At 38.8% G+C, this 15,849-nt stretch overlaps 1 protein-coding gene and 1 long non-coding RNA gene across 25 annotated transcripts in view; one reads left to right on the forward strand and one right to left on the reverse strand.

Annotated features, from left to right (window-relative positions):
- LOC309378900 overlaps positions 1-15,849 on the reverse strand; it is a 485,967-nt gene that overhangs the window by 150,040 nt on the left and 320,078 nt on the right. The gene's annotated exons all lie outside the window — the stretch shown is intronic.
- PLEKHA5 (pleckstrin homology domain containing A5) overlaps positions 1-15,849 on the forward strand; it is a 170,730-nt gene that overhangs the window by 134,143 nt on the left and 20,738 nt on the right. For 5 of the 24 annotated variants that reach the window (XM_081926764.1, XM_081926785.1, XM_081926772.1 and 2 more), the window contains 5 exons: positions 3,926-4,394; positions 6,402-6,488; positions 10,047-10,166; positions 10,954-11,007; positions 14,131-14,211. In XM_081926764.1, coding sequence (XP_081782890.1) covers positions 3,926-4,394; positions 6,402-6,488; positions 10,047-10,166; positions 10,954-11,007; positions 14,131-14,211 — 811 coding nt within the window. Of the gene's footprint in view, positions 1-3,925; positions 4,395-6,401; positions 6,489-10,046; positions 10,167-10,953; positions 11,008-14,062; positions 14,212-15,849 lie in introns of those variants that run through there. The other 19 variants (XM_081926779.1, XM_081926770.1, XM_081926783.1 and 16 more) reach the window with 15 other exon arrangements.

Below are 15,849 nucleotides of genomic sequence, written 5' to 3' on the forward strand. Positions count from 1 at the left end.
TTAAAATGTTGAATAGCCTTTTTCCTTATATTTTTGTAACAGAAAATACTGTTGATCAACTAAGTTTAATAAACCAATGTATGAATAAATCTAATTCCCTCACACAAAGAAGCTTTTTTCCCTCCCTTTGTGTGAGTGAGAAAGCAAGTCAGGGAGCAATCAGTTATCTGTAATTTCATGCTATAGCTGAAATATGGTTAGTGGGTTCCAAATAAGCCAGAATTCAGAAGCCATCTTTAAAATATGGTTTCATACCCTTGCTTGTTCAGAAGCCAAAAACCATCATTCTTGGCTCATTTCCCAGCTTCTGTGAAAGGAGGAGTAATGTGACGGTATGTTGGTGCACAAGGTTTTTTCCATAACTCTGTTAATTAAGCCAAGATATGATCATCAAAATGCAGTCATTAGGTCTCTTTCAAATTACAAGCAATGGCTTGGCTCACACATCATGCTAAACTGAGTGAAGTCTAAGCACAAATGTGTAGACTCCCGAAAGGAAGATTGCAGCTTCTTCGTTCCTCAGCTACACTGATCTAGGCCATAGTTTGTCTTAGGGTGTCATCAAGACCAAGGCTTGTGGTTTACTTCTGTCTGGATTAAGTATGAACTGTAACCAGGGTTCATCCCATGGTTTACAGCTTATTGTTTGTACGGGAAGCCTAAACCACAAACTCAATTAGGCTCAGTTTGATGCATCAGCAAAACGACCATGGATGAGCAAAACAGCTGCAGACTCCTCCCCTAGAATATGCACATATGTGTGAAGTCATGGCTTGGCTGATCAAAATGTTCAAAACAGGCATGTGTCTTTTTATACTGTAGATGTGTTAAAAGTTGAAGTTTTACAATACCAACAGTGCATTTCCAATACTTGTTTAGAGAGTTTTAATGCTGTGACTAAATGATTGACACCACTAAGTACTAAGTAGTATTAAGATGTGAAATTGTGGTTCTGCATGACAGCAAACCCTTGGCTGGAATCTGAACAGCAGTGCCTAGTCCTCGTTGCTCAGTTTTTTTATTATAAAATATTGCACTCCAGCATTCCACTTGAGTATCTGGAAGTGGCACCACAGTATCCCACCTCCTTCTCTAACTCCCAGCTCCCAACTTGTGTGAAGATTCTGGTTCCATAGTTTGCTTTGGGAAGAGAAGTCACATGATAGGTCAAGCAAAACATTGCCTGTCCCCACTTCTTTAAATGTGACTTGTACTTGAAATATCACTTTGATGAGGTAATGAACGGCGCTAAGAAGTGTTTGAGGTTTCAAACTTCAGGTACGATTGCACCTGAGGAGAAGACAACAGTTTGAGTTATATTGGTCATTTTCTTGGGCTATTACTTGATTTGGCTTTATTTTTACTTCCACACGTCGGAACTTAGTTGGCTTAATGTTCTTTAACATGGTGATGGGTATCCTTTATCCTGGATCCAATAGTCACTCAAATAGAGCTATGGCTATTTAAATTTTTCATAAAACTAAGTCTGCACAGAGGAGCCCTGAGATTTTTAGAATGTATTTCTTAGCCCATTTTACACATTTTTATCGTACCTCCCAGCTTCCTCCTCCCGCTGTAACCATGTTAAGTTTTCCTCCCAGTTTTAGAGGGGTTTTAATTTATGTGTTACACATGGCAAAGTATACGTAGCTTAAGGAAGGGTATGCATGCATATAAACAAAATTTGATAATGACATTTGGGAGGGGGGGACAACCCATACATGGAAAATTGGGCTCTATTAATAAAAGGCATAACTCTGCACTATGGTTGACTTTGAAAAAGCAAATTAATGTGTGAGGGGGAAGGAGGAAAAGTGCACAGCGCAGTCCCATTCTTCAAACCATGATTATGTGATCAGAAACATTATGTTCATTCTGGGACACAGTGCTAAATGTGTACCACTCAAGGTATATAATAGTCTGAATCGAGTATTCCCAGAAAGAAGGGGTAGGAGTGGGATATTTTACATTTCATCACATGTTTGCATTAAATGGTTTTGTTTTCAATGTAAACAGGCATAGGAACTATGAATCTATCTCAATTTGAATTCTTTTTAAAGGTTTTGTCATGCTATCATTACATTGGCTATATTCCCAAACAAACTCATTCCATTGTAGGAGTTTTATAACAGCAGAAGCTATTTACAAAACATTATTAACTGGCAGGAGCCAAATCCTCTTGATCATGGAGAACACATTGTTAGTTAAATATGGATGAAATTGTTAACACAGGTCATATACTTAGAAATGATGGCTTTGTTTGAAGTTAATTTGTAAAAGAGAGACGGCGGGGTTTATGTCATTATTTACTGCTTTGGAATAAATAAATTCCATTCTCTTTGAACATACTGCTAGGATATTAAACCTTTAAAGCACAGTACTTAGGGCAATGTAATGAAAGGAAGTCAAATTCAGGAGCACAAATATAAATAGTAGAAATTAGGTAGGGGGTCCTCTTTCTTACTCCGTCTCCTATCTAAGCTTGCAAATTGTCACTCTCACTTGGTTGCCTATGGTGATTAGCAGTTGCCTCGAGGCAAGTAGCAAATAATGCAACCCTTTTAAAGAAATAATAACAATATTGCAACTGTCTTTATCCTGCCTCTGCATAGCCTCAATTCAGTTTTCAGTGTTCAAAACAGTTCCCTTAAAAGCACTTTAAATGCCTGGGGCTGTACAGCAGGGGAAGGCAGTGTTCAGCCTTATGGAATCTACTTTGTGTTTTACTAGAATCCCAAGATCCACCAATGGGAGCAAGGTGTAAGGCTTAGAATGAAAGAGCATGGCACCCTCTAAGCTGCTAATGAGCACAGAAATTAGTTTTACTCCTCTTACACAAAAATTATTCTTAGTCACCCTCAGGTTTTTCACACACACACACACACACACACACACACACACACACACACTTACCTGCAAGCATGCCCAGTGCACTGCCTTCGCATGAAGCTATAATAAGGTGGAAATGAATCAAATGGACTGGAGCTTTTGGCCAATTTGAAAATATATAATTAATTGAAAAGGTCATGTATTGGCCACAGATGGCCAACTGTTCCATAAAACTAGTTCACCACACCATAATTCTGAAGGAGGATTTCATGGTTATTAAGTTGTATACCGGGAAAGGAAAAAAATAGTCCTTGAAACTAAGATATGTGCAATGTAGCCCATAGTATAAAAGGGGAAGGAGATAGAAGAAAGCTGGTAAACCTTAGGAGAGATTAGCAAAGCCAGACATTGCATATGTTTAAGTGGAGAAGACTCATTTTTATGGCTGTGCATCCTCCATAGATTGACTACAGGTAGATAAGGCCTCTGCATTTCTGCATGTTTTTCTTCCCTCTTCTTGTTGTGGTTGCCAGAACAATTGTTTCCCCTTAAACATATTTGCATACCTATGTGTGAATCACCATGAGGAAGCATGGTGTTAGTTTCCATCTAAGCAGTAAGGAAATGGGACTGATCATGTCCCCTAGACCACTAGCTATGGGATTTGCAGAGTCCCCAACAATGTGAATACTCCTTTTCACCATACATATGGGAAATTGTGTATTTTGGCTGCCTGTAACCCAGCTTTCCTCCAAGGAGCTCATAGGGTTCCCCCATCTTATTCCCACTGTTGTGTGGGCGATCCCCTCTGTGGCACCAGGGGAATCTCAGCTACCTCTTTCAGGGATGAGTGCATAGATGGTTTTCCTTGGATACAGATAAATCCATGATACAACTAAAAAACAGAGTCTGTTACTTAAAACAAGTGGCTTGTTGAGAGTTTGACTGCTCAGCCACAACAGATGTGGCAAAAAGGGGGGGGGTTACAATAATTATGTGTTACCCTCAAGATAGACTAGAGAAGAAGAAAACTAAATGTTGTTTATTCCTGTGCCTACTTACATTTTGAGTTACTGAAGGAGGATTCTTGTTTCAGCATAATTTCATATCAGACATTGCCAAGAAACATGCCAAGCCATCGACCCCAAATTGTACCTCGATATCCAGAAGGTTATCGAACTCTACCAAGAAATACCAAAAGCAGGCCGGAAAGCCTCTGCAGTGTGACGCCCTCTATTTATGACAAGTCCCTTGGATCACTGCCAAGTGAAGACAAAAGAAGATCTATGCGAGATGACACCATGTGGCAACTCTACGAGTGGCAGCAGCGGCAGTTTTACAATAAGCAAACAACGCTTACTAGACACGGTACTTTAAGTAGTCCCAAAACCATGATTAATATATCTGATCAAACAATGCATTTGATTCCCACATCACCTTCCCATGGTTCGATAGCAGGTTTCCAAGGATACTCACCTCAGAGGAACTACAGATCAGAGGTGTCCTCACCAGTGCAAAGAGGTGATGTAACAATTGACCGCAGGCATAGGCCACATCATACAAAGGTGAGATGTTTTATTGTTGTACTTTAGTTACTATGTGCTATAAAATGTATAACTTGGAACTAGTCTTCCAATCATGTATTGATATTGTGTGGCTCACAAAACAAATACCAAATATAAAGCTTCGGGTTAAAAACATCCAGTTAGCTCTGATTTATATGCTAGTTCCCTCTGTGATAGAGAGAACTAGCATATAATTGAGAAAATTGCACCAGGAGTTAACGGGAGTAGAACATCATAAATGTGGGTTGAAAGATAGTCTTTCCGTTTCACATGCCAGTGCTTCATCTGACATGAGATGTTCCCAGGGCTTTTTTTCAGGCAGAACTCAGTTCTAGCACCTCTCAGGTGGGCACCATTGCCATTATAAGAGAACAAGGGAGGTGTTCATTGTGAGTTTCAGCACCCCTTTTTCTAGAAAAATGGCATGGGATGTTCCCAAATAAACAGCTGCTTGTCGAAAGGGCCCAGCTAAGCCTCCCACCTCACCTGAGCAGTTAGCATGCCTGTGACAGAACTCTGACCCTTGAGAAGTCCTTGCTTGAGATCTTCATTTGATGCCCTTTCTCACATTGCCCCATCCAATGAAGTGGGGCAGGCAGTCACTGGGGAGAAGGCCTTTTCAGTGATGGGCCCATCTTAAGTTTTTTTTTAATGGGCTTGTAAAGTGCCCAGACAACAAAGTTTTATGTGCACTATATAGATGCAACAAACAAATAAAATCACAAACTTGACATCTGTTGTGTAGGTCCCACCCATTCAACCACTTCACCATTAGCATAAGAAGAGCCTTGCTGGATCAGGCCAAAGGCCCTTCTAATCCAGCTTCCTATTCTCACAGGGGCCAACCAAAAGCCTATGCTAAACCCGCAAGTAGGACCTAAGTGCAACAATGCTCTCCCACTTGTGATTCCAAAAACTGGTATTCAGGGTCATACTGCTTTGAACAGTGAAGGGGAGAGAACATAGGCATTGTGGCTACTATTCGTTGATAGCCTTTTCCTACATGAATTTGTCTAATTCTCTTCTAAAGCTATCCAAGGTTATGGCCATTGCTGCCTCTTGTGGTGGCAGATTCCATAGTTTAACTATGCACAGTGTGAAGAAGTATTTTCTTTTATTTGGCCTGAGCCTTCCAACATTCAGCTTCATTGGATGGCCTTAGACACTCGTATTATGAGAAAGGGAGAAAAACTTTCCATACCATGCATAATTTTGTCTATCATGCCCCTCCTGACTCATCTTTTTTTTCTAAACTAAAAAGCCCCAAATGTTTTAACATTTCATTATCTTCTCCCGTTCACTTCTTCCATGTGTACATATAGGATAAGGAGCAGATATTATGTGCATTTGCCATTCTTTGCATATATAGAGTGTATTTATTTTGTGCTTGAACATCTTTATCCTTTTTGAAAGTGCTGCTATTTGAGAAGTTTCCCTTAAGACTGTTTCCTTGTGCAACATTTTTCAACCCCCAGCTTCACACTTACTGGCTGCATTGTGTTGTATATTGTTCTAAAATCACAGGGAAGTCTTAAGAACATATGATGGGAAGGAGCTATGTATGTGTTTGTTTCTAAAAAAGCAGCTGTGCCAAGAATTAGGACAAAACATGTCATTTATTCAGTGCATGAATGTGTATAAACATGTCCTAGTTTCTGGACATAGCAGTGGTTTATAGGAGAGCACTCAATGACCTTTTTTAAAAGCAGTTAATTAGGAGCACTTAATGGTACAAACTTTAGTGAATGGAATACCTTATTAGTTGTAGTTGGTGCTTTTTGGACCTTCGAGGGCATTTTGACATTTGCACGGTTCAAGCTGAAAGTGTGGTGATTTAGTGTATTTCTGCTGGCACGTTATTAACCAGAACCTTCACTTTAGACACCTTTCATAAACCCTAAGTTGACTTGGAAAATCATACTTAAAACACAACATTTAACCTTTGGTTTGAAAAGCTTTGACAGGCACCCCGAATTATATGTGCACGGTTTTGTTTTTTCCCCAAAGCAGCATGTCTTTGTGCCTGACAGAAGGTCGATGCCAGCAGGTCTGAGTGTACAGCCTATTACTCCCCAGAGCTTGCAAGGCAAAACGGTGAGTGGCATTTTTATATTTAGCCCATCATTTTTTATTTAAGAACAACCTATAAAATACAACACGTAGCACAGTGACTACTCTAGTTATAGAATCTGTATTAAATGCAGTTTCCATCTTTGTTTTTTCATTAAATCGAGGTTTTCCTTCTAAACAGTTTAAATCTATTTGGATGCTGCATTAAATTTTGCAAGAGTAATCAGATAACCTTTTAATTCAAATGCTATTTGTACTATGCAATTCCTATCTGTGAATAATTTGTCTTTTTGAGCCATGTAAGTATTTCATTTTAAATATCTCTAGAGCAACAGCAAGGCACCTTTACGATTTTATTGTTCTTCATTTCACAAATTGACCTACCATTAAGTTGTTAATTCAGTTGTGGAGGGGAAATACCAATTACCAGAGCTTTTCATTGCTGCAGAATGGAAGTCGCAGTTAACTAGGAAATTTGGTGCTGCAGGCAGTTTATTATACATTGTGCTGTCTTATGAAAAGAAACTATCCATCCGCTAATTGCACATTTTTATTCACATCATTAAAAGTATTTTACCATTCAATACCTAAGGTTTAGATGAGGGATTATAGATTTGAGCAAACATTTTTGAGAGACCTTTAACTCAAATATGACCACTTTTACTAGCTGAAACCTTAATTTCTTCCAGGCGATTTCTCTTCCCCCTCATTTCTTAGTAAATAATGTTTTTTCCAAGTGAAACACTAATGAGTATATACTGTATTAGGGGAGTGTAGGTTAATCATTATGAAACCTGTTAGCTCTTTAATATAGGAAAATTTCTTGCTCCCTCTGCTGGAATTCATTTAACACTGCCAGTTGCTAAAACCATACGCTGTAGCCAAGGAATACTTTCAGTTCATTACTTGTAATATATAATTCAGGATTTCTGATTATGTGGCTCACCTAAAGCATCACAGTTGAAGCCCTCTTCTGGAACTCTGTGGGGCCCCAGTGATGTGGATGCCTGAATAATAGACCTGACCTCTCGTTTTATATGTTAAAGAATGTTCCACGTGAGTAGTGTAACATTTCCATGACCTAAATGGAACAGTCCATGGCTCAGAAATTTTTTGTGCATGTGATAGAACTCTCTTAGGTCTTTCACATGAACAGCTGAATGTGCAAAGCAAATCGCTCCATTTTACATCTCATGACAAAAAAGATGCTTTACATAATTGGTTGCTTTATAATTATGAGAGAGCTTCTGATATATGTGTCAGTATCTGAATCATAAGTTAAGCTCAGATTTCAGGAACTGATAAGAACTGAGGGCATGAATCTTTGGGATTTACTAGCAAGTAATATATTAGGATAGAGTGAGGAAACAAATTTCTGCCTGAGAATCACGTTGGAAGTTGCATTCAGAGGTGGGTAGGGTCGGAGCCCAAAGTGGGCTGAGTGACGCACAACTCATACTTTTGTTCAGTAGAAATTGCTTTATGTCGTTTACATACAAACAACATACAAATGTCAATGGTTTTAGTTGCTTCGTGTTGCTTTTAATGAGGATCTTCACTGTGCACTTGCTTCAGAAGAGAGAAGTAGGCAGAGCATCACCATAGTCAAACCTAGGGAATCCACTTCCACAAAAGAGCAGTGATGGCCACCAACTTGGATAGCTTTAAAAGACGATTAGACAGATTCATGGAGGATAATGGTAGCAGCAGCTACTAACTGTGATAAATCTGTTCTACCTCCATAGTTGGAGGCAGCATGCTTCTGAATACTAATTCCTGAAAACCACAGGTGGAGAGAGTCCTGTTGTGCTCAGGCCCTGCTTGTAGGATGCCCAAAGCAAGTAAGGAATGCTCCAATTACAGGATGCGGTCCTTTGTTCACCACTGCTGCAAAAAGATGGTGAGCTGAATGAAAAGCCACTGTGACTGGTCCACATGCCATCAGTTTCCCACCCGTGCATTAGGAATACATAAGAATAAATTATGATGAAGGGTTCCATTGCAAAGGTGCTTTGTTCAGAAAATTAAATAGATGTGGTCATTGTAGAAGGAGCTGTCTATGGAAGGCTGAGGTCAGAGTGCAGGTTGAGTGGGAGCCAAGGAAAGCCTGTACAACAAAGAGAGAGTACTTTGGGGGTTGGGAAGATCGCGTATAGGTTATAAGTTAGTCAAGTGTTAAATTTGGATGAGATGAAAAGTATACTCCTAAGACAGGAGTGGGGAACCCATGTTCTTCCAGATGTTGACTCTACTTCCCATCATCCTTGACTAGTGGCCATGCTGGTTGGAACTTATGGGAGCTGGTAAACATCAGGAGGGCCACAGGTTCCCCATCCCTGTGCTATTGCTTTCCAGAACTAGGATGGCTCTCTTCTACAGATACCGGTGGCAAGACAAATCAGAACAACATAGAGGACTGACTCTGGGTTGCATCCAATTGTGTCCCTCCACTGATAGAGGCCTCCTTAGTTCAGCTAACAGAAGCTTCCATTAATGGAAGTGAGCAGAGGCAGCATTTTATTTTATTATTTGCTGATTTCCCATTCACTCTTCAGCCCTGAGCTTCCAAAAACTGCCCCAGAGGGTTAGGGGAATCTTAGTGTGGTAGGTGGCATGGGAGGGGGCTGCAGGAGGAAGGGGAGCTTTGTGAACATCAAGCACACCCATTTTTAGTCTACAGAAGTGTTGGTGGATCAAATAAAATCCTTCCATCAGAAGATGGAAACAATTGGATAAAACCCTATATTAGTTAGTAATTTAAATATGTTTATACAATATTTGCTTTGGTTTAAGTGCCGTAGTCTCCTTCCTTTGCGTGAGTGCAGGCTTTTGGGTCAGTAGCATGGAGCTCCCTCAGAATATATTTGGCTTGGGCTAATGGTATTACTGTACTTTAATTCTTCCTTGATTCTCAAGCATTTGGATCTTCCTATTCAACCTTCAAGTTCTAGCATGTATAATTGTGTTGAAAAATCTTAGATGTTTTTGGGAAATAGTCTCTCAAAAAAACTGCTGTGATTGCATTAAAGGAGAAAAAACAGAAAGTGTGTTGTGTTTTGGATCTACAAACTTTGACAGTGTATTTTTACAATGCATACTTTTAGTAAAAGTTGTGTGTGTGTTTTTAATATTTCATTCTTTGTTTTTTTCTTTGGCCAGCATTTGAATAAATTACTCAGGTGCTACAAGACTCTTCCTTGTTTCAGATACCGTAGTTTCTGTTGCTAGCCAATTCTTTTAAAACATACCAAGCAAAACTTGAGTATACCCATCCTCTATATTTTGTGACCGTGGTGCGTTTTTCCTCCTCCCTTCGCACAATATTGCTAGCCTTTGTGTGTAGAAGTTATTACCATGAGTTTCAGAAGCTTCGCGGTTTTAAAGCTCTTCTCACCTCCTCTTAGTTTAGTTGTATTCTGTTGGCAGACATTGTTGGTTCCCTTTTATTTTGAAGAGGTTCACACAGTTTAGATGTAGCATGATATCCAGCATTATCAAACACAAGTATATATCTGAAGTCTTGTGCAAGATAATGATTAACCTATTTTCCACTCTTTGGCTTCTCATACGATACTCCTTCAGCCAGAGGAGCTCACGCTGCTGCTTATAAAGCTGAGAAGGCAGCAAGCCGAACTGAGTAGTATCCGGGAACACACATTAGCACAACTCATGCAACTAAAACTTGAGGCCAGCAGCCCAAAGGTCAGCTATGAAGTGATGTTTGTCATGTGCCATCTTCACTTATTCTTAGCCATTCATTAATCCAAGCTTGCATTGTACCATTGGTGCCAACCTCCTCTAATGTAGCTTTTTAGAGCGTCATTGTTTTCCTGGCATCTGTGGTGGTCTGCTATTAACCCTTTGAGTTCTAGTGTGGATGTTGAATACATTGCAACAAAAAAAAAAATAGGAATGCGTTCAAATACATTTCACTTTAATTGAGTCTGAAATTTTGCAAGTTACGCAGATTACACACAAATATGAAGCCCAAGTAGGTAAGGGTGGTGATAAATATGATCTACCATAACCATTTCGTTTTGTTTTCTCATCTTTGAAATTATTTATAATAAGCATTTAGAAGCAGAAAATGCACACAAATGTATCAAAGGGTTTATAGTTGTCTGTGTAAATTCAACATGACCATGGTGGTTTTTCTTAATTTTGTTTTAAAGTTAAGAAGTTGTTTGTGCGGCTAATATTACTAAATCTGCAATTGCAAACTAATGCTTTATTACTTTTCAAAAGCAGATGTTTGGTTATAATTTTGCTTCCTTCTGTCATTGGAGTATTGATTGGCTTTTCAAAATATGCTAATGCAAATTCTAGGAAGACCCAGAATTCAATGTAACTCTCGCTTGGATTAATATGACAATATAATCTAAAGGTTGAAATTAGAATTTGTAGTTCTCTTTCTTTTCTGACTGACCTTTTCCACATCTTCATATCTGTCCTTTTCTTCTCTCCTTCCTCTTTGAATGCTGCTTGCTAGAATGAGATTCTTTCTCATCACCTTCAAAGGAATGCCATATATTTGGATCATCAGGTGGGATTCATAGCTTATTCTTGTATATTTATATCTGATAACATGTTGACACTATTTTTTATCATTTAAACTTTTTAATGGTACTGTCTCATTTAAAATTGTCTCAGGGCAGATGGTGAAAATGTTTCTCCAAGTGCAGATTGCACAATTTATATGCTAAGGTCATTGCTCTGTTCCATTCATACTCTTTGTCTAATGCTGCAGCTTGTCTGCTAAAATAAAATGGGGTCCAATATTTGAATGGGTTCACTTATTTACATGACATTGTTAATGTGAAGTGCAAAATGAATATTTTAAAAATAATCCTAAAAATATAGTGTTTATCACAGTAGCTATACCTGGCTTTTGTCTGCCTCATCTCTGCAGTCAAAGTCTAAATATATACAAACATTTGATGTAATGAACAAGGATATACTTCCGTCAAAGCCATCTTTTTGGGGGGTGAGGAGAGGGAGGAATACTTCAAGAAACCTTTGCACAGAACTTGAAAACTGCATATCTGCCCATTATTTTGTGCGCCTGCTGAGTTGTTGGCACAGGAATTCGGAGTTCTTTAGATTTTCTCAGTTCCCTTTATCTGCATCCTGAAATGAGAGCATGTATTCACTTGACACACCACCAATAATGCAGCGCATTTACAACTCAGTCCATGGCAGCTGTGCTGAGGATGAAGTGCTTCCCATCAAGTAGTAGCACAAAGTGGGGTGCTGGCACATGGCACCGTTCCCTGTTTTTATGAGCTGCTGCCAACACCCAATCTCTTCCTTTTTAATTTTATTTTTTTGATCTAGACATAATAGGTTGGTCTTTGGCTGATTCTCTGTTTTATACCACTCTCATATGCAGAAGGATAAAATTGTATTTGATAAGGAATCTTATTTTCTTTTACTACATAACTAGGGATTAGGAGAGAGTGGACCCTAGGTTTAATCATACATTCTGATAGGAAGTTCAGAAGTATCCCTGAGTTCATTTTAACCAGGTTACAATAGTCATGTTTAATGATAAATCACAAACTGATTCTATCTGCCTGTCACTTGGACTTGTTCTCTAGCTGTTACTGCTGAATCAGAGTTAAATGTACAATTGATGTGTAATTTAATATAAAAGCAAAATCTGAGATGCTAGATCTGTATTCATCTTTGGGCAGGCTGAAATATTCAAGCATGACAGTGCATAGATTTATATTCAGTTCTGTCTCTGACTCTTAAGTGCAGTTCTGAGCCAAAAAGGTGATATTTCTGGGCCCTTGAATAATTTTTGATCATGGAAGATTTTAGTACCGCCTATGGATATTCTTACAAAGGACATTGTTTCTCATTCTGCTATTGTAGCAGCTTATGACCATCAGCAGTACTTATAGACTAAATTTATTAGAAAATGCTAACCTAGCCTAGGTTTGGAATAGTTAAATTGTATTGAACCAGGCAAACTGTTTAACTACAATTTAACCTCCAGAGGCTACTTGTATGCATGAGAATTCTCAGCATATGGAATTCTCAAGAATCAAAAGTTCTCCTATTCAATACAGTCCTGTTCAGAAGTTTATAATCTAGTGTTGTCTGTAAGATGCTTAACACCGTGCTTTTAAGCAGTATCCCATCATTTCTATAGGATGTGGTCTGTCTATAATGATTAAAAAAGCAATCCTCTACTCACAGTTTTTGAGTCGCGTTCCTTACACGCAGATGGAAAATGGAAATAACTGCTGGTCTGCCATGCTATCCTTCCCCAAGCCCTTGAGATATTTTGGACTACAACTTGGCCAACGGGGAGGGATATTGGGAGTTGTGATCCAAAACATCTGGAGTGCAGTTGGGTTGGGGAAACGCACACTGTGCTGTAGATGAGTCCACAGCAAAGTCTAATCACATCATAAAATTTGGACCTCCACTGTAGTTCTCACACAATTTCCACTCTGGTCCCTATCATCTTGTGCCACATATTGAGTGTTAGGTTTTAGGTTTTTCATGTGGCCTGCATGAGAAACCGGCGTTAGCTGGTTGCTCCCTAAATAGGCAGATGAGCAGGTTCTTTGTTAAGGGCCACCCACAAGATAGTACTGTATGTATGATATAACCTGTGTATTTCCTTGATAAAATGTATATACACCCTTTTAGTTGAACTGAAGCCTTTAAAGGCTTAGTTCTCCAAGCATTCATCCTCCTTTCTCTGCTTCTCAAATCTGGCTGCTTCCCAAATCTGTTACTGACTTCATCAACACAGTGTATTTGTGAACATAGTTGGTAAATAGTTTATATAAATAATGCAGCCTTGAAAATTATTATACTGTAAAAGATCGGTATTAGAGGTTGGTAAATATAGTTACTGTATGTTATCAATGTTATGGTGTTATATTGCAGATCATAAAGTATTTCAAAATAAAACATTGACAAATGAGCACTCACTGTCTAGGAAGGCTTACATTATTGCAGCTCACACTGTGAAAAGTTGTAATAAGCACAATTGTTCGTGACTACCTCGGTCTTCAACTTGGATTAAGATTTGGCTTGTTTGCTATTCATCTGTTTACATGTTGTGCCATAGTTTTGGGCTGACCCAACACAGGTGTTCAGGAAAATAATAATATACATGGGTCAAGGTTACTACTCTCCATAAAATGATTATCAAGTTGAGAAAAATTTGGACTAAGCTCAGCCTTCTTCCCAGTATCCAGTCCCCATGTTGACAGCGAGGATTTGCCCCAGAAACCTCCCTTTTGCTCAGAGTTAATGATGTGCAACTATCCCTAAGATAGTTAATGTGTTGTTTATGCTGTAAATCTGATAATGTGTGTGGGTGGTTTATTTAATGAGGCTAGCCCTTTGTCCATCATATCCATTTGTTAAAGATGATTGAACATTTTCAGCTTGAGTTATTTAGAGAAACGTCTGAAATGCTTATTGGTAATAATTACTTTAAACTTAATATGGGTTGTAGGTACTCTAGTTTGGCCATAGCAGGCTTTTCAAATGTACAGCTTTGCTTAAGCGTGAGAGGAAATATGAACTGCTGCACTAACAGAAAATAATTAAAGTAGAGGCTATATTTACAGTGTCGTCTTTCAAATCTAGCCGTGCTGTAAACTGATGTTTGCTGTATGCTCCTCCTGATTTGAAATAGATGAAAGAGAATGAACCTTTAATCATCATGGTTCACACTATGATTGAGAACTCGGCGCTAAGACCACAACTGTACCATCAAGTAAGGTCTTGGATAGTGAATGAAATTGCTTTTTATCATTGCAAATTTTTCCTCAGTGACAGTTTTTGGTTGTCCCCTCCAGTTTACCCATAACATTGGTGTTCCTCCTATTTGTTTTGGAAAACCACAAGTCATCTGTGTTTTATAAAATGCTGCAATATTGTTAGCATGGCTTTGCTGAACGTACTTGTCAATGAGTATTGAGTGTATCCCTTTGGATAACTTTCTCTGTTTCAGAATATTTGGCAAATTGCTGTTTTTTTGTAGGTTAATTCAGTAAATTCATAAAATCGCCAACAAGCTTCCAACATTTGTCATAGCATGGATCTATGCGATTCATTTTCTTTTGTTTATTTCTTTTTCTGTTGAAGGAACGACTTCATTTTGGTTTAACACTAAAGCATGACAGCAATGTTTACCTTGTCATTTCTGGCAGCTTCTCATTTTAGGAATGAATTTACTAATTGTTGTAGGTTCCTGGACAGCTGCTTTGTTTTGCCCTTGGGAGTTAAAAAGGATCAAAATAATTTTGATCTGGGGGCTATAGCTCTTAAGGGCAGTGTGTTCAGAAAGTCACAGCAAACAAAGTCAGTATCAAGTCATGATAAAATATTTGGAGGGGAAATGTGCTGAATGGAAATATAACATCAACTTGTCTGTTAGAAATCAATTTGTGAAAGAATTTTATCCTAAACATCATATGGATGTCAACAGGTTTTTCACCACGTACCAAATAAAATGTTTGGCATTATGTTGTTTTTGCAAGTAATTGCCTTATTTTTTTCAGCCTATGAACTCAGAGGCTCTCTAGCTTCTAGTCCAAAGTTAGCCCTAGTTTGAGCTTTGACCAGTGCATAAGGTTGCTGCTGCTTTTCCCAGGGAGGGCATTCCTTTTCCTTTAATCACAGCTTGAACTGAGAACTTGGGAAGATGCAGCTTCTGTCACTGCAGCTATGATGGGAGAACCTGCATCTGTCAAATGTCTGCCGAATAAGCAGCTGACAAAAGACACAGTCTCCCTCTTGGGGCAAGACTTGGTAACCTTGCCAACGTAGGCAAAAAAATTGTGCCACTTCAGAGAACAGTGTGGCATCTGCTGCGAGTAGAAATTGTGTAATGAAATGCTTTTTTGTGCCACTACAATCTTGCTCAAACATGTGCTTTGTTAACTTTTAAGTTAACATGCTTTCTCCCCTGCTTCCATCTGTGAATTATTACGTAAATTAGAAAAAAAAAACCCAGCATGCAGTATTACTGAAAATGAAGGGTGAACGCTGGCTTCGTTATCTGCTACTTGGCTGAGACTCACTAGCCAAATTGGTATTCAGATTTATCTGCCAAATTGAAACTAGCGTCTCTAAGAAAAGTTCTGCAGCTTGGAATGAAAAAAGAAATGAGGTGCCCTTGAAGTGCAGAGAGTTATTATCAATTTTTTAGCTACCTAATTATTTGGTTTTGCTTTTCATTAGGTTGGAAGGACTAGAATTGGTTCATCATTTTACACTGAGTTAGCACCATACTTGATAGTTTGACTCTGGAAGGTCTTGAAGGCTGAACTGCCTGATCATTCAAGGATGCATGGTACCTAGAGAAAGCCTTTGAGGCCTAATGGAATTGAGAGCACAGGTGGGAAGTGTT

Source organism: Podarcis melisellensis (genome assembly GCF_964234715.1).
Source record: "Podarcis melisellensis genome assembly, chromosome: 10".
NCBI classification, from domain to species: Eukaryota; Metazoa; Chordata; class Lepidosauria; order Squamata; family Lacertidae; genus Podarcis; species Podarcis melisellensis.